We start from the raw sequence: 19,684 nt of genomic DNA, 5'->3' as shown, positions 1-19,684 counted from the left end.
ATTGCACAAATTCTTTCATTTAAAAAAAAGAAAGCTAACTTTTCTCACGTCCTTTGTTGGTTTAATTTGTAGAGGACACAAACTGTGGATTTTCCAAGATTTATTAAGTGTGTGAGACTCAAAATCAAGTATGGCTCTCCCACACTTCCACGCAAAAACTATTGAATAGATTTTAATAAAATTTGGTACAAAGATAGATTATAATCTGGAATAAGACATGGGGTACTTTTTAAAGCCGCTGGCAGAAGCTAGTATGAAATATTTGAAAATATAACCTTGATCATAATATCCCTGAGTTCTGTCTCCACCATCTTGGTCATGCGGTCGTTGAGCTCGTAATGGCCGCCCTGCAGCGGGGGCTCCACGGGGGCAGGTGCGGGGGCCGGCTTCTTCTCTTCTTCCTTTTTCACTTCCACTGTTTAACAAAATCGTTTGATATGATTTATTTATTTATTTAAATAAAATAGTACAACATTACAGTTTTTACACCAAAAGCGTTATACATTTCATATTATTATACTAAATTGATGATAATGATACACGATTGGGATGTTTTCTCACTCAAAAATAAACTAATGTGTAACTCCTTCATTCATTGTTATGTGAATTGAATTCGATTAATCTTACTAATATTTTAAATGCGAATGTTTGTGAGTTTGTGTGTTTGTATGTATGTTTGTTACTCAATCACATCAAAATTGCTGAAGGGATCAGGATACAATTTGAAACAGGGTAGGTTATGATGTATGGGTTTGGAATAACACATAGCGATTAGCGACTCGTTTTTTTTAACTGCCGCAGTTTAACTTTCCGTAGCATTTTTGGCAGGCACTGTCGCAAAAAAGGGAACCATTACTCAGGTTATTTAGCTGTTACAGTAATAAGATTACATTTACATAAGTCTATTTTGAAATAATTAATACCTTTTGTGACTCTAGGCTCATTGGCACTTGGCTTCTGTTCTATCTTCGCCAATTGCTCTGGTTTTCGCCTTAAGATGGTCTGAAGAGGTCTCTGTTTCTTTGGACTTAACACCGGCCTTTTTTCTATAAGAAATTAAACATAAAAATCATAAGTAACGTTTAATCTTGATTACATAGCAATTTGTGTCTTACTTTGCAAAAGTAAGGTTCAATATACAGAATTAACTAAAAAATGCAGTTAACTCACGTAAATTAATGGAGAAAAGCTCTACTAGTTTCGAGCTACAGAGGGACTCTTCATCATGAGCAGCGTGCGCAGACGCGGCGATGTCGCGCAGCCTACATCGATCCATTAATATACGTGAGTAAACGGTGATTTTTAGTTAATTTAGTATATCTCACGATAGTTATTATAAAAATATTCAATATACAATGTGCAGAACAGGTATAGTAAAATGAATTTCCATTTCTTGGATGTAAACTGGTAATCAACATACGACAGTTCATTTAATAAAACTTGAAATTATCAAGCACGTGCTTCTGACATTAAAAAAAAAACAACACATTAAATATTCCAATGGCACAGGATAGCATTAACAAAAGTAGATAACATCTGTAAGAAAAGGGTATGTCTCAATTTTAAAATTTCGCCAACCTCCATCTTGTGTTAGACGTCTCACGTTGTACCTAAGAAACTACAAACACAAGTATATAGGAACAAAATAGGTACCCATGTCATTCCGTCAACTGCTGTAGCAAGAGTGAACATATCAAAAATAACAAAACACATCCAGATCTTTGACACAAAATACACCCTTGAAACCTTCTCCGTGTGAGAAGAGGCCTTTGGGCTGACCAAAGGCTGTTGATCTGATGTGATGTGACATTACCCTCCTTTGCGTTGTGTAGTCGAGCAAATGAACATACACAATAAAATAATGAAATCCCTGATTTAAGGCATTCTGGACAACAGGACAACTTCCCCACTGCTACAAGAGTTATTTCAAGATTGCAAAGAAAATGTTTACAGCTGAAATTCTGCTATCTATATCACGCCAAGCGGGTACCTTAGACTTTGTAATTTCCACCACAGTTTTGTTCTTTCTGCTACAAATCTTGCGAACCCTTAGGATATATCCTAAAATACCACGAAAAATTAACATGAACAATTTAGAAACACCCAAACCTATAAAATTTGCCTCCACAGCAACAGACACCGAACTACATAAATCATTGGAAGGACACTGCTACCCATATCTCGATGACCGATTGCAGTTTTAAGACACAATCTGTTCGTGCAGAAAAAATAAACCACTTCGTCAGATCTCAGAACGTTCCTAGACTTAACAATTCTAACATTAGAAACACGAAAAACTGTAACCAGACAACATCTTACAGCACACTTATATACTAGGATTTACAAAAATCCTGATATAAGCCCAAAAAGAGTTCACTTTTGAAAGAGCCTTTTCCACCTTTCCTTTTACTACAAAATCAAGATAATTGAGGAGAACAATTGTAAAATACTGTTAAGACAACAAAGTCCTGGATTTTTCCAACTTAATATAGCCAATTCTGATGAACATAAGCCAGGATTAGGACCTAGAAGCAACGGGGCTAGTTACAAAAAGCCTGTTCGATAATTTTTTCATGTAAACTTACCTACCTGAAGTAATACTGTGTCCAATAATGAGTTTTAACGCTTGATCATAGATAAGCAAGAGCTAATACAAATACCTGAGTACTTTTTTAAGATGTCAATCCTCTTGAATTACAACAACTTGAAAACTGCATTCCTTTCTCGTTTCTTCATAGATTATTAACAAAACTATATTAAATTTAGATTGCCATTGCCATTTGCCAACCTGGGGACCAACTGCTAGTTTCAGACCCTTTAGTTGGCATTAACTATGCTGAAAAGAAATTAAAATAAGGAATTTAGTCTTACCGTGCATATTTGGAGAACGACGACATAATTTTCAAAAGCAGGTTGCGTGCTGAAATTGTGGACAGCCTGCGGTGCGCTTACGTGATCCACAATCATGCGAATTTTCTATAAAAATAATCGACAACATTAAACAAATTAAATATTCCTCTTAAATAAATAATAAAAAAAAAATATCTGCAAATATTACATCTCAATATACTGACTTACTTCTTTCTTAAATTCTCCTCTGGCGACTTTCCAAACAGGTTGGGTGGGCAATGTGTACTACGTAGGTCATATAGTGTTAGTATGTAACGTGGGACTCCCATTTACAGTCTGCAGTTTTAATTTCATCAAAGGAATAATGACCAAAACAGAAATGATAGCGACCGTCAGTACTAGCAAATATTTTCCCAATTACTCGTAGACGTTCCAAATACGTTGAATCTGTTACATACCCGGATTTACAATTATACCCTGCTTTCCTCGCTATTAAATTTTCATCGACCGTAGATTTTTTCCAAAATTGCTATCACCATGAAACGAACATCAGCATCGGATAGTCGAAAACAAACATTAGGTTTAGTTCAATACATTTATTACAAAGAACTTGTTTCACATACCTTAGGTACACCGTAGGTACATATTATCAACTAAATAAACATTACACCCTCAAACACTTAATCTAAACAAATGACGTCATCACCAGAATCCGAATCTAAGTCCATATTAGCGACGTCGTAACTGTCCGACATCTCCGCCTTGTACTTGTGTATCATATCCTCAAGCGCTTCCTCGGTGTGCTCCGACTTGAAGTACACAGAGTGCGTCACGTTGAACTGGTCCACGTAGTCTAACTGATACTTCATGTGCGACAGCGTCTCTAACGACTCTAAATCTATGTCTACCTCAAACATAGCCTTCTTCCATTCAGACGTAGCCCTAATAGGTTTCCAAAGATTGAAATTGATCCCCTTCACACCCTGATTACTCTGTTTGATCCTCTCCGCCACTATCCCAGGGACGATGTAATTCTCGTTGGGTACGACAGCAGTCATTCTGAAATAGCGAGTGTACTCGTCCTGGCCGCCCTGCACGACGATAGTCTGCCTGTTCACCTTGCCTAAATGCTGACTCAACAACCACTTTTTAGTTTCCGGATTTTGTGGAATCACACCGAAACTGTTCGGAGGGAAAAAACCGTACTTAATAAAGTCTGTCCTAGAGCTACCATCCTGCTGATGGTAGCGGAACATTTGGTAAATTAGAACCTCTTTTATCTTACGTGCCTGCGTGAGAGTCAGAGTTTTGCAACCTTTGAGAGTTATTTTAACAAGTGACGGGTCGTACGAGAGAGACGGCATCGGAGAATTCTGTATGGCGTCCGAGATCTGAGAAGTGGTAATGGTGGATTGCTGCTTGAGGCCCGCATCGAAAACGTTCTTATCGACGGCGACCGATTTCAGAAAAACGTTCACCTTCTGCAGCTCGTAGCTAAGCATCATCTTGTGCTTCTCGAGCGCGCGCGCGGAGGCAGGCGGCATGTCGACGTACAGCCTGGTCCCCTTCTGCGTGACAATCTTCTTGACGTACTTCCAGGAGTGGACGTTGACGCCCTCGAGCTTCTTGTTCTGCAGCTTGAGTTTGTCGAGCGGCTCGATGTTGCGGCTGCGCGAGTGGCCGGGCAGCCACACGGCGGCGCGCTGGTACCACAGCTCCTCCTTGGTGTACGCTAGCACGTGGAACGGCTCGAACTGGCTGAAGTCCAAATTGATGAGCCAGTCCCGGGTGATGTCGTCTTTGGTCAGTATCTCGTAGCGATATGTATTCTGTAAACCTTTGAGAGTAAAATCTGGAGCCCACCCCTGAGAAATTTGTGTTTCCTTTATCATTTGAGTGATGAGAAACTCTTTCAGGAGGTCCGCCTGGTGAGCTGAAATTTGATCAAAATCGTCTTTGCACAGGTACAGCTTGTGCATGTCGTCGTCGGAGCTGGAAGCTTGTTCCTGGTACTGGAGCTGCTCGGGCTCGGGAGCGAACACTGGAGTGGGCGACACGGGTTTGTAGGGGTGCATGAATGGTGCCGGCACCATCATGGGCACCACCCCCGGGGGCAACACGGTCGCCATCCCCGGCTGCATGCTTAGCATCGGCATGGTCACCAGTTCAGGTGGCAACATGTCCACATTCCATCCTGGAAATTTTTAAATTGTGATAACTATAGAACAACGATTACGTCACTAAGCAAACTTTATGGAATATTTATATTAAATGTGAACAATAACAAATGACTGGCACTTACTAGATTGGCTTAACTTGGGTCTTGCATCGGGCTCTGAAAAGATGGAAGAGACATGTGAAGACTTACTGGCTTATGGTCTCGGGTGAGTCCACTGTGAAGGAGTGTCGTGTGTCGCGTCTTACCTGTTTTTATGCTGGGGCTCGCAGAGCGGCGAGCGACCTTGGCGGGGACCTCCGCCGGCTCTGTGAAAATATTAACAATGTTAGACATCACATTTGAAATGTGCCTTTTTACTAACATTACGAATACTTTTTAACTTTTTAATATAAAATTATTATTATTAATTAAGAACTTTAACTTTTCGTTCGATCTATGTTATTAGACAGTAAAAATAGGGCCCGTTTATTTACTCAGTTCTCGAATGAGCCAGAGTAAAAGTAACCAATTATGAGCTTACCTGGCGCCTGTCTCTTGCTGGCCCTGTAGTGGCTGGGCAGCGACGACATTACGTCCTGCAATATCTTCTCTTCGTCCTTGTACGAGTACTTGGCTTGGAACTTGATGATAATCTCGATGAAGGCGACATCGCTGTCTCCGAACATGTCAAACACGATGCGCGCGATGGCGAGCTGTAGTTCCTCCATAATTCGCGCCCGGTACTCCTCCTTGGCCGGCTGGTACTGCGGGTGTTTGTCCAGCAGTTTCTTGCATATCTCCTCAATGGCTTTGTCGCGTTTCACCCTAATAGCAGGGTTGACAGTGAACCGGCGATCTTGTTCGCGTTCAGGTTGCTTCGAGTATTCCTCGCGAGGACGGAACTCTGGACGGCGCATGTCATCCGGCCGTGGATCGTGGCGGGGTCTATCGTCACGAGGTCGGTCGTCCCGTTGTCTGTCATCTCGCGGCCCATCGTCACGCGATCTATCATCCCGCGGTCTGTCATCCCGTGGTCTATCGTCCCGCGATCTATCATCCCGTGGTCTATCATCCCTTGGTCTATCATCCCTTGGCCTATCATCTCGTGGTCTATCATCTCGTGGTCTATCATCTCGCGGTCTCTCCTCACGTTCCCTGTGCCGCAGAAGTTCTTCTTCGCGGTACCTATGCCGGTCCTCATAGCGCTGCGATCTATCCTCGCGTTCTCTCTCGCTGTGGTAGCTCCTCGCTTCGTCCTCCACATAATCATCTCTTTTCTTGGAACCCAACCGGCGTAATTCCTCTGCTTTCTTTTTGAACTGTAAAGCTCTCTTGTAGATGTCTTCAAAATCTTTATCGATGATTGGATTAGCAGCATCATCTTTCCTACTGTCGCGGCGGGGTGATGGCTCTCTACGGCGGTGGTATTCGTCTGGGTGCATGCGTTCCTCGTGCTCCCGCGGTCTACGAACTTGTTCGTAGTCTTCCCTTTGAGGATGAGGTTTCCGTTCAACTGAAGGCTCCCTCCGACGGTAAGCATCACGGCGGTCTGCTTCGTAATCATCTCGTGGAGTGAATTTCGGCTCCCTTTGAACGAAGCGCTCGCTGTGGCTGGGGTGTGGCACTGGTTCTCTCACCGGCACCTCTTTGGTGGGTCGAACTTTATCTTCGATGAATGGTCTTCTGTCATTGTTGTCGGGACGTCTGTCGCGTGGATCCTCGTCTTTCCCGAATGGTCGCTGCCATACCGGAACATGTTTGGGACCCTCGTCTTGCTCTCTCTCAGGGAACGTACGAGGGGTTCTGGAGAAGGACTCAGCCTCGCGTCCTTTCTGTCCAGGCCAGGATGGGGGTGGGGGCGCGTCGCGTATCTCGGGACTGCGACGTTTCTCGAGAGCCCAGGAGCGGCGCGGCGAGTGGGACGAGCGAGGGGAGGGGGAGTGCCTCTTATAGCGGTCTCTTAGCGGAGATCTTTCGCGTCGGACTGGTGAGCGGGACTTCCTTTGTGGAGTGATTCCGTGTTTTGGATCTACTACTGCGTCGGGCATGCGGTCTCTACCCATCTGCATCCTTGTGAGGTCACGTCTGTCGTCGTCTGGTTTCTTCAAAGCGGCAGGTTCATCTCTTTGCCACGGTGAGATCCGCGGGCCCTGCCTCACCCCCTGCATATACTGAACACTGTCGCGGACGTCGGAACGGTAACCACCTGAGTACATAGCTTGGTTTGATGCCTGGAAATTGAAATTCAGTTTGCAAACACGAATTTGAAATATGGAATAATTACATAAATATAATAAAGAACATACAACTACATATTAGAGCGGGAGTGTACCAGAAACGAATGAAATGTCGTTTCGGCATCTATGTCTCCTCTCTACATTGGTCAATTAATCCTGTTTATTTTGTACTTTCGAATAAGTACTATATTTTAGAAAAATCCTGACACAAACAAAAAGGACGAGGTTTTTGATTCGTCACAACATTTTATTTCGTTCTGTGTTCTGTTAAAGTATATTGTCATTCCGATTAAAGGCTTTTACTTCTTTTCGTTGTTGATCGTTTGGTTTATAGTTCAGCTAGAACACTTAGACATAACATATATGTAGGTAATCATTAAAAACAAAACGAATCGTAAGCCAGGTCTTCCGATTGAACCTGAAAAATAACTCATGGCCCAATGGATGTTGCATTACTGTTCTAGAATCTTAATTTTTCTTGTGTTCTCACAGAACTTCAAAATATTCGTTGTTTCAATTACAATCCAGTAACTGATTTGTTTATTTACATGTTCTCCACAATTGTACTTCTTGTAATTGGATCAACATCATCGACATCAACACTTAAATAACCCATGACGGTCCAATATTGGATTATGAGCCTGCTCTACATCAGAGAGGTTTGCCATAAACTCCAGGTTCAGAGAGTTGTGCTAAATGTGTCATTCGGCTCTTACGCCACCTGCAGGATGAGCAGGGGCGGTAACAAATGTATACTGCTGTCACTATACAGCTCTTATACCAATACAGAAGTTGTAGTTTCATAGCAGCAAAAATGTTATCAACTTTCATCATGTAGGAAGTATCCTGTGTATGTATTGCAACTTGCACAGCGAATTTCATGGAAGACATAGGACGTCTCCCTGGGGATGTGCCATAACAGGCGTTGCACCATGGGGGCTCCGAAAAAGGTCTAGTTAGAGGACTCGGTGCGCCTTTATAGATGCTGAGGGTGGTCACCGGGGTGGCTTTAGTGAGGTAAAAATCTTACACTCCCTAGTCTTTCTCCCCAAAAAGTTAGGCGTCTTATGAAGGTATTCCCCCGTAACAAAAAACCGGTTATCCTGTACTTATTGTTCTCATCAGCAGTCCTTTACCGTCCTGGCGTACTCTGCAAAAACACGCTACCAAGTGTTATCTTCAGCTCTTCATATCCACTAACTTCTAATCTCTTTTATCATCGACATTATTCATGATTATATAACAGGTTCTAATATGATCGAAAACAAGCAATCAAAAGCAACAGTTTCTTATTATTTCAATATGACTTGTAGGATATAAAACAGCATTTTTAATAGTATATTTACATAAAGTTTTTTGTCGGCAATTGCAAATTTAACTTTAGTCTGTGTTGTGTCACTTTTAGTAGTGTTATCTGATCAATTAACGCTTGTGGACTGTAGGTAGTGTTCTTCTTTATTTAATGCTTTATACATAAATGCATATGGGCGGCCTTATTGCGTGAGGCATCCTCTCCCAGTGTACGCTTGGACGTTATAGTGACAAGTTGTCAGGTGCAATAACATAAAATCATGCTTCTTCTCGTTGATCCCATTGTAAATTTAATAATATTGAAACTGTAGTAGTTGCAGGCTGTTTTGGTTTTGTGCAGCCCCAAGCTGAACCCCTAATAAGTTTATATCCATTATTAAATCCAACATTTTGTAAGACATTGGTTTTCGGGATTTATAAGTTGGTGGTCAGTACTGAAAATCAGCATTGTGAACTCGAGCCTTCGTGCAACAGCAGTTAGCTGAGCGCTGGCCATGTAGCTGTGCGTCATTAAAATTGTTAATGATTACTTTTTAAGGTATTTTCTAGGAAACGATAATGACGCTCACCAATTGAACTTCATCAGATACTTGTTCAATAGTCTGTTCTTGCAAAAGCTTCCCAATTATTACTGTCATTATTGTAGTATTTGTCATGGTACAAATAAACGGCTTTTCTATCACAGGCCCATACATTTCGCTTCTTGGTCGTTCCCTCAGAGGAAGTCTAAAAAGTACTGATCCTTTTGATTAGTAGAATAGTTCATTATGCTACATGTCACGAGGTAGTTTCTTTCTCTTTTAAACATCTCTAGCCCTTCTTAAATAAATTTTGGCCAGCAAACATAACACATTCACGCAGATGGCGCTGCAATCGCTTTTGAGGGAATTTTCCTTCAAGCGTGGCCTCTGTGTGATGATGTTGATTATACCATAGGATCCATGGTTAAAAGGAGTATGTACAGAATCTGATATTCAAGATGGACACTGGAACATTTTCATGTAACATAACGTCACGCCTCTTAATCCCAGAAGGTTTGCTGTTTAATTACTTTTATTTATTCACTCGCTTTATAGCGCAATCTCATGTCTTGCAATCAGTCTGTGACGGGTACAGACATACTTTTGAAATAGGTATCAGATAAATCATCAATATTATACATCAAGTCAACTACTTTATATCTCGTCCATAAACTGTTTACCTCCTAAATGAATAAAACAAAAAGGAAACAATCACGAAATAAATTTGCAGATGTCCAAGAAACGCGTATGTATAACATACATACATAAGTAAAAATATATGTAAAAAATAAGTTATTCACTGAAAAGCACATTCATTACTTTTAATAGGAATCTCCTGTACATCATAACATAATGTTCTTCTAAATCAGAGGACCTCATACGCGCCCCTCATATCTTTTGGCGTCGTTACCTTTTTTACATTTAATGGGTCGACGTTTAGCCGCTATCTCAACTGATGGAAAGTGATGATGCGGCCTGCGGTGGAGCACGTCTGCCCATACCAGGTTATACCCAGGTTATACCCATCAGGAAACACAGACTCCGGCAAGGAGTTCCACTCCCTATGATTCTCCTCCTTTCAATGATTTGTTAGTCCCGGGATGCTCCTCTGTAACCTGGTGCCCTAGGCAAAAGCCTATATAGTTTGTCTTAGGGTAACACGGCTCTATTCAAAATCAATTTAAATCACCCACTAAAGTTGTATAGTCGTCGTAGTGCACAAGCACTGTAATTTTTTTATGTTGTTTCCCGAGTAATAGAGACGGTACTTACATGGCTGCTGGGCTCGTACGCAGGCCGGACTTGTTTCAACTTGTCCTGCGCGAACTTGTCTAGCTTGTCCGAGTGGTGACGCTCCGGTGAATACCTGTTTTTTATATCATAATTTTGTTTATTTCAATTTTTCTGTTAAATATACATATCTATAAATAGTAAAAGAGTGGTTCCTTTAGTGTGAACATCATCACTATAATTCTGAGATATCACGACTTGATCTTCATTTCATTTGGTAACAGTACCCGTTATTTTGGTTATTAAGTTTTGATAAAATCGTTTTGAATTTGAAATATAGATTGAATTATGTAAACGATGAAGTCCATCTCCACTAACTCCATTTTTTACCAAATAATAAAAATATCGATTTTATTAAACAAAATCGAGTATAATGGAAAATCAGTATTGAAGAACAGCATATGTAGAGTTCCTTGTAAGAACGTGGGAGTCAAAACTAACCTGCTCATTCTCTGCGGAGAATCCCGTCTTCCAGGAGATGGTCTGCGGCCTGGTGAAGTTCTTCGAGGAGGGGACACAAGCCGTCTCATTGGAGACGGTCTCTTGTGGGGGGAGTCACGGCGTCCTGGGTGGTGGGAGTGCGACGCGGTGTGATGCGTCAGTACATGACGATCTGATAGTGACAAAAATATTACTTATTTCTTTGATATACATATTTTTACATGTGGGAGACCCATGCTTCGGTACTAGGGCTAGCCCGACGGCAGTGATACCACGGCCTCACAGAAAGTCGTCGTGAAATAACGCTTAGATTTTCTGCGGTCATGTGAATTTATCGGAGGCCCTACCCCTGCCATCTCCAATCTTTAAAGGCCAGCAAAGCGATTGTAACTCTTTTGTTGTGAATGTCCATAGACAGAGCTGGTTGCCTATCATCAGTACCCTTAGTATGAGTCTGCTTTACGTCGAACGAAAACGAAACGAGGGCGCATCTAGCGCTTTGATTGGTGAGTTTATGCAAGCCGGCCAATCAGAGCGCCGAATGCGCTCTCGTTTCGATTACTTTTAACGTAAAGCAAACTCGTACTAAGGGTACAGGTCACAGGTGATCCGTCTGTTCCCATATCTTATAATAAAAAGGTTACCAAACTTACCAGGTGACGGCCTCTTTCCAGCCGGTGAAAACTTCCTCGCATGGGGAGAAACTCTTCTGCCAGGCGGTGATATTCTCCTAGCAGGCGGTGATGGTCTTCTTTCCACCGACCTTCCACCATGGGCGATAGTTTCTCGCCTTGGGGAGAATCCATGCCTCTTCTCATACTCCTTGAAAGATCAGAATAAATGTGTTTCACAAAAATTTGGAATAAGTTTCGCTATTCAATATTTCGATTGATACAATGACAAAGGAAACTGTTTCAAATCACAGTAAATGTTTGATATTTGATTTTTTTTTGAGTGGGATGAAAATATTTGATTTCCGGCTTGGGTGAGGCGGGAGGGACAGTCCGACTTTTGACAAAATGACTAAAATAAAATGACTCTAGACTGCACGATTGACGTGGTGGCTGCCCCGCAATGTGTAGCGGGTCCGATTCCCGCACGGAGCAACACTTTGGGTGATCCACAAATTATTGTATCGGGTCTGGGTGTCATGTGTATGTGAACTTGTATGTTTGTAAACGCATCCACGACACAGGAGAAAATCCTAGTGTGGGGCAAATTAAAAAATATACACCCCGTTCCAACTCCTGCTTCGAACCGGAGCCTTGGTGACCCGTTAGCTTGTCCGCAGCTCTGAATAGTATGCTAGATATGTTGTTAAAGTACCTGTGATTGCCAAGGTGACGATGACGGTGCAGTTGTGGGATATTGCTGTCCGCCAGAGCCTGCCTGTGCTCCAGGGTTACTGATATTGTACGGCGTCGGACCTTGGAAGTTGTCCTTCATAATCGTCACCTGAAATATACATTTATTGGTCCAAGAAACAAACTGTTGGTGATTGCTGCTAGTAATGTATGTGTGTAGGTCACAGATTATCCCCAACTCAAAAAAGAAACATTATTAATGGTCGGAAAAAGAATCTCAGAGAAGAAAGTCTCTATCAGGTGATGTTTCACCGATTGCTCAATCAAGTGATGGTAAGCAATCGGTGATGCCAGAGTTACAAGTGCTTACATGCATAAAAAATACTTAAAATTATTTGAAAAAAATAACTAAAATCGGTGCAAATAAACTGTTTTTCTTTTCAAATAGGTCGAGCATGCAAAATATTGTTGTTTTATTATTTCTTTATACCCCTTGGAAGATAACCGAGATAGGCATGACAATGAATGATAATTAGGCCGTTTTCAAATACCTGTTTACGTGATGTATGTATACAATTTCGTCTTTTGCTTAAACAAAATGAAAACATACCGATTTTTCTTGCTGGTACGGCTGACTAGGCGGGTACCGAGCATGTATGGGCGCTCGGGAAGCAGTATTGGTATCCACCGTCTCAATGCTTCTTAGGGCATGACGTGTTTCTTGACGTGGCTGTAAATTCAACCCTAATGTAAGTACACCTAAAGTTGTTTTTCTCTTCTATACAATTTTAAATTATAACAACCCTCCACTTTGTATACACATAACTTTTTTCACCCTCCTATTTGTGAAAAGCTACTCAGAATCAACGATTGTGAACTAACAATTAATATTTTTTTTTTCTTAAAGGCAACATGACTTAATATTTGAATAGATTCCAAAAATGTAGAGTTACATGCAGTTATAAGATATCGAAACCTTAGTACCACCCTGTAGCAAGCTTCATAGAGCCTTACTTTATGAACAAAAAACATCTTAAATCAATTATCATGTGCGCTTACTAAAAATACGAAACAACTATTTTTCTATAAAGTAAGACTCCTCAGTTTATTTTTGCCGCACGTCATTGTCCAAAGACAATACCGATGGAAACCACAGGAATGTGGCTGTCAGCTGATCGCACGGCGGGTGTTAAGCGTAGGCCACACCACTAGACAGCGGGTGAGCGAGCGGATAAGGCGGGCGCGAAAAGTTTCATCTCTTTTCATGCTTGAATTCATACCGCGACATACAATAACAAGCTACGTTCAGCTATCCACTGCTGAACAAATTCTCCCTCTGAAGAGGAGACCCCACGGGGTCTGGGGATAGCAGTTACACCACCGAAAGTTTATTAGCCCTCGGTAGCTGGTGGCAGTTTATGGACATACCCGGGTCCGCGTAAGCTAAAACCGCAATGAAAATGAAACGATATGCGCCCATCTCGCTCACGCGTCAGCAGGCGTTGTAGCCTATGCTTAAAACCCTAACAAATATTACGAGGGTGTCTTTGCAAAGCCATGACAGCAGAGCGGTTTCATCCCCCGGTGTCCAAACAAAGTACCTACATTCCTAACTTAGAACAAATTACCAACTGTCTTTTACAATATTATAAGTATATTAGATCATGTATTAGGTCTTTACTGAAAAATGCCGTTTTTAACCGCAATTTCGTGTGTAAAGACCTATTATCATGACAAAATATTGTTGAAACGAACGCACCTCCAAAACTAAACGCTTTAGTCCAGGCGTGATGATGTTGAAGGAGACTGGAATTGACTGGATCCTTCCTTTCTTGGCGGTTTTAGAGACAGAGGTAAGGGAGGAAGGAAATGTATTTTTTTAAAGACATTCGTGGAAAAACTTGAGACATTATGGGAACAGAGTTATTTTCCTGCATTTGGGAAGTAGAAGGATTTTTCAACCGTGTTTCTTGATCTGGTAGACTTAAAGAGTCACTTGATGGTAAGCGATCAGCGCTGCCCATGGACACCCGCAACACCAGAGGAGTCACAGGTTTGACGTAGGAATTCCTACTGATTTCAATTTGTAGCAAACTTTTTCTGCAATACCAGTTTCTGCTAGGAACACTATATTGTTCGAACTGTCTTTGTTACGTGGCGTCCATTCTCGTTACAAAAATGCAGGAGCATTTCATATTGTTTTAGCAAGCTTGATTATTACTTTTCCGAATAGCTTCAAATGTAGTATTGTCATTTAGTAATGCAGGCGATAAACGGAGACGTGTGTACATTCATGTAGCAACCAGCTTGTTTGATAATATTGTCGTTATTCTGATGAAACCGTCTAGTTTCATCATAAGTACTTTTAATCAGATTATGTTAATGTTTCACAATACGTGGACATAGAGTAAAGATTCACCATGGTACTACAATTATATAATAATGAAAAACCTAAAGCTAAACTATCCTAATGAGTAATTCTAACAAGTTGTGTTTATTCCGTTGGGAGGGGAGGTAGGCCATTAAGTTGTGCCCATATATTACAGTGAGCATTCGACCCAGGATTGTTTTTTTCACCAGCCTTTTTATTCGGTCGTGATCTTTTCTTACTTTGACCCATATCGGCAGGTGCATTATTAGTGTTGCCAGGCCTACTGTTCTGGCCGGGATTATTGTTAGTATTGCCAGGTTTGTTATTTTGTCCGGGTTTATTATTTTGTCCAGGTTTATTGTTTTGTTTGGGCTTATTACTGCCAGGTCTAATATAAGTGCCAGGTTTAATGTAATTAGGTCCACCCTGTGATCTCGGTTTATTTTGTTGGCCTTTATGTTTATTCTGTTGGCTAGGTCCACCGAATTTTCCTGATCCGCTGTTATTGTTTGAGCCTCTGGGTCCATTTTTATTTCGAGGTCTATTGTCATTCCAACGATCATAGGCTTTGTTTTTTTTACCACCTCCAAAATTTTGCGGTTGCCAAGAAGATGGAGCATAATATTGATCGAACGAATAAAAATTCGTTGGCTCCAGACCCATTTCTCCCATCGGTCCCATTGGTTGCGGTATTGGTCCCGTTACTACTCCTCCCATTAACCCCGGATACCATTGCTCTAATGGTGTCGAATACCATTGGTCCATTAGCTCTGGACTTATTTGGCTGGGTCCCTTAGGACCAAAATGTTTCGGCGGTTTTGGTCCTATAACCCTTTTTGTCTTAATTCTCATTTTTATTTTTCTGCGCGCGATATGTATAAAGCAGTTATTTTCAAGAAGAGCTGGCACTGAGTCTTGGTCTACAGCAAAAGTTACACTAAATCCATTGGAGCCGTCAGCTTTTATACTACTAATCCACCAGTTAGAAAAATCTATTAGTGGGTTTTCTTCTTTGAGCATCTTAATAATAGAGTTTTGATCGAGGGTAGGATCTGGAATATAAGCTACTCCGATAGCAGGCCGTTTGTCTTTTATGTTAATGAGCCCAAGAGAAGCTCCCTCCCATAGATGCAAGTCAGGCAAGTGCTTTTCAAGCCATTCTACTGATTCCTCAGTTGTAAAAGCAAGTTTTAAGGTCCCATATCTAGCAGTACAACCGCAAATGCTTGGGACATTACCCTGTTCTTCTTCCACGAGTTCCAAAACTTTGTCCTGAAGTTGGTTGAGTTGCTCGTCAGACATGGGTGTCTGTGTGTCAGTAACACGAACACAAATGTACTTTCCAGTCTTCTCTGCTTTATTGATTAAGTTTACAAACCTTTCTGCTCTAGCCTGCTGTTCAGGGTCTAATTTTCGTAGAAATTTCTGTTGCTCCTCTATCTTTTTCTCTTTTTTAGCAGCAGCATATTCAGGGATATTCTTAAAGCGCGTCTCGCATAATTGTCTAGCTTCCATAAAGGTTTTTCCTCTCTTTATCCACCAATAAAGTCGTCTCCTACATGTGGATGATATTTTAGAAAGATCCCTCAATCTCGCTTCTTCCCTCTTTCTAGCTTTCTTACTGAGTTTCTTTTCAGAAGGATCTGTTTCATTGTTACCAGTGGTCTCAGTGACTGCGTCATCTTTTATGTCAGTTTTGTCTTCTACAGGAGAGTCAGAGGGTGATGGGTTAGAGGAAGGGTTCAAGGTTTCAGGTTCGTCAGTATATGATTTGGGACTGGTACTAGGTGATTTGGGAAGTTGCGTCTCATTTCCTACTTTTCTGAACCAGCGGTATCGGGAATTCGCCTACCAACAATGGACACATGATGTTATATTTGATTATTCACATACAGATGATGCATTTCAAAATGTATTTCTTGCATCATTTTACAAAGGAAGTAATGTTACTTTTTTTTTCAAGAAATAATAGGAAGCATCACCTTTGGCAGTTAAAATGAAAATAGCAAATTAGTATTGAACCAAGTACTGCCTCAAATTGTAAAATAAAAGACATGGTTAGCCACAAACATCTAATACCTGTGACCCAATGTCCAGGAAAATAGTTTTTAAGAGTTCATGTTGGTTTTACAAGTGAGTATGCCTTTAGATTTAGATTTAATAAAAATGAAATCAATGTTTTGGAACAAGCTAACATTTCACTCTAATAATGGAGCAACTAATAGACAGACATATTAATTTTGATTGTGTCACTTCAAAAGTGGTTCTTCATTCTTATTGATCTTGCAATTTTCTTTTTTAATTTTTTTTTCTCTTTATGATATCATGCCTACTTATTCACTATCATCACTCAGTTTTTAGTGAAGTTTTAGTTAGTGTCTCAAAATATGTGTGAAAGCTAATGTCGTGTTTACATGGACAAGTAAAGACTAAGCAATTTGGCCAAGTCACAAGTGATTAACGCCGTGAAACACACTCTTAGTTGAACAAGTTACATGTCAGTTACTTTTATTGTGACATTATAAAAGAAATACTATCCGCCCAGTAATAGTTTTACTATATTACTGGGCTTTTTACAGGTTTTCTGAGAATTTCTCAGTAATAGCATGGAATCTGGAATTGTACCAAGTATATGGCAATCCGTTCACCCCTATTATGTGGAACTTTAACACAAAAGGTGCAAAGTGGGTCTACATTGTATAGTGGCATTACATACCGTAATGTGCGCCTTTGCCTACCCCTTTGGGGATAAAAAGCATGACGTGAAAAACATTTCATGATGATTCAAGTAATATTTGTCGTTGTCCATCACAAATTTTGCTTTGACAAGAAAATAGTAAGAGAAGCTTTATTGAAGATTTGACTAGCTATTGGTAACTTTGTTCTACTCTTTTAATGTATTTTTTTTTGTGTGTAATGTGGTACATACCTGAACTTCAGGCACATTGGTCTTGGGTGGGTATCCTCCGTAGGTTTGTTCCGTGTGGGTTCTAGTTTGGTTGAAGCCTGGCCTCATATCAGGCCGAGAATGTACTGGATTTTGATGATGCTGGAAGAATTCATTTAGGTTTTACATAAAAAGCAACATAATACTTAAAAACTATTCTTCAAACTAGACGCTTGTTTTATCACCTTCATATAAGTGCCTGATCAAGTTATAAAAAGTATTTGATGGGGCTGACATATCTTTAATAAAAGCCTCTAAAAAATTTAAAAAAAACAAAAGATATTTATGTGACAGATAACTCATACAAATAACATTGTATATTCAAATCTATCTGGTACATAGCAGCATTGTGAAACAAGCCCTTAGTGCTTTAATATTTATTGAGTTAAGACCATAAACAATACACACCTGTTGTCCAAAAGGGCTAGTAATACTAGCTTGAGGAGAATTAAATCCTCCAAATGTATTTTGGGGCACCTGTGATGCCATTGATGGACCCGCAGTCCATTGGGTGGAGTTGTTTCCTGTGGCCCATGGTGAGGGACGATTTATTTCCATTTGGCCAGAGTGCCCACCTTGCCCATGAGTGGGCCTTGCCACATGAGCTGCTGTGCTATGCATGCCACTCCCATGGGGTTGGTTATTGAAGCTATTGCTTTGACCCATATAGTCATTTCTGGGAGCAGCGGAGTAATCATTTCTAGGATGGTCTTGATAACTCATGTGGGTGTCAAAAGCTCCCTGTGTTGGTAAGTTTGTCTGTAAAGAAAAAACTCAGTTAGTGAGTTGTTTTAATCGGTCAATGGTTCATTTTAGGGGCAATTACTTTTGATTTGTATAATGCTACTGCTTGTAGCAAATGGTTATCTCCAAAAAAATATTGTCTCAAGATTCTAATTATTGTAATGTATATGTGTATTATAGAGTATGCACATGCAGTAGTTGCAATGTCGCGTCACACACATAGTTGCATCTACTACACGGACAACTGTGATGACGCGATAAGTAAATTGATCAGAAGGGCTGCTGAAGAGAGCGACCATGGGATTATGGACTACAACCTGAAAATGGCCATCAAACACAGAGACGCGGCAGTTGTGGGGGCGCTTTTGGGCGAGAAATGTTCCTCGGACTAAAATAAAAATTTATATAGCGGGAGGTGATGTGTATGCGGAAAACGTAAATAAGAACAAAACTGCTATATACATAATTATATAATTGGTAACTCTTTGACTTCTGTAAGCTCTGTTGAAGTCAGCCCACCCGACAGGGGTTGAGGCGTCATGCACACATAAATGTCCTACAGTCGGTGGCGCTGTGTGTTGGGTTGTTCCGTTCCCAACAAAATGGTTGACCGGACCAATTGCTGACACACACGTCATACTCGTGAACGAGTGCCTTCTGCTGGGGCAGGTCGGCTCTCCCAGCGCGCTGGTGGACTGACTTGGCAGAGCCGCCGGTAAATTTAATTTAGTTAAATAAAAAAAAACAAATATGTTAATCATAAGTATTTTTGTAGTTATAATTTAATAGTTGTGGTTAATTGTAGTGTGTAAGGTAGATACCATATTGATAAGATTTATTGTAAAAAAAGAAAAACAAATTGTATGACAAGGGCACGGACCAAGAGTCCGTGGAGAACAAATGTAAATAAACATAAAAAAAAAACAGAGTATGAAATAATTCAGTCTATCCATCGGTTAGGACGTTTATCAGATTCCATGGTAAATGGACATTTGTATTATCATACTTACAGCAGTTTTTCCCACTGGCATCGCTTTCAAAACGTAATTGCCGGGCATCCGATACCCATCGAGACATTTCATTACTTTGTAGCCCTCGGCATTATCAGTGAGACCTATTCTCACTTTTTTGGTACCGACCGCAGTGCTGTCATTTACAAGATTATCAAGGATGAAGTCGCTAATATTGCACTCTTGCTTTATTAATATCTTGACATCTTGATATTTTGTCTATAAAGAGAATGATCAAATTAATAAAACGAGTAAAATACAAACAAAACAATCAAATATTTCAAGATAACCAAGCACCAATACATACTTTGGGTGGAAACCCAAGAATTGTTATCATCATCTTGATTGTATTTTATTTACTATATTCTTTTTATAATCCTAATTTAAGCACAAATTAAACAATAAGAAAGACCGATTTTAAATGAAAACATTTGACATCATTTAGCAAAACGACATTCGCATCACATTCGCCATTTTACTCATGAACGAATGAGAATAAG

The 19,684-nt window shown here is 40.6% G+C and overlaps 1 protein-coding gene across 4 annotated transcripts in view; it reads right to left on the bottom strand.

Annotated features, from left to right (window-relative positions):
- The window catches only part of LOC118276710 (titin), a 21,611-nt gene extending 1,927 nt beyond the window's left edge, over window positions 1–19,684 (bottom strand). The window contains exons 1-14 of one of the 4 annotated variants that reach the window (XM_050699755.1): window positions 19,492–19,683; window positions 19,185–19,403; window positions 17,839–18,189; window positions 17,413–17,532; window positions 12,723–12,842; window positions 12,135–12,263; window positions 11,462–11,630; window positions 10,809–10,980; window positions 10,350–10,443; window positions 5,550–7,239; window positions 5,275–5,334; window positions 5,153–5,185; window positions 924–1,046; window positions 276–415 (exon numbers count right to left, since the gene is read on the bottom strand). In XM_050699755.1, coding sequence (XP_050555712.1) covers window positions 276–415; window positions 924–1,046; window positions 5,153–5,185; window positions 5,275–5,334; window positions 5,550–7,239; window positions 10,350–10,443; window positions 10,809–10,980; window positions 11,462–11,630; window positions 12,135–12,263; window positions 12,723–12,842; window positions 17,413–17,532; window positions 17,839–18,189; window positions 19,185–19,403; window positions 19,492–19,524 — 3,453 coding nt within the window. In that variant the 5' untranslated portion in view covers window positions 19,525–19,683. Of the gene's footprint in view, window positions 1–275; window positions 416–923; window positions 1,047–3,431; window positions 5,045–5,152; window positions 5,186–5,274; window positions 5,335–5,549; window positions 7,240–10,349; window positions 10,444–10,808; window positions 10,981–11,461; window positions 11,631–12,134; window positions 12,264–12,722; window positions 12,843–13,871; window positions 14,610–17,412; window positions 17,533–17,838; window positions 18,190–19,184; window positions 19,404–19,491 lie in introns of those variants that run through there. The other 3 variants (XM_050699756.1, XM_050699754.1, XM_050699757.1) reach the window with 3 other exon arrangements.

Source organism: Spodoptera frugiperda, chromosome 17 (assembly GCF_023101765.2).
Source record: "Spodoptera frugiperda isolate SF20-4 chromosome 17, AGI-APGP_CSIRO_Sfru_2.0, whole genome shotgun sequence".
Taxonomy (NCBI): Eukaryota; Metazoa; Arthropoda; class Insecta; order Lepidoptera; family Noctuidae; genus Spodoptera; species Spodoptera frugiperda.
This window is presented reverse-complemented; position numbering and strand designations above follow the sequence as displayed.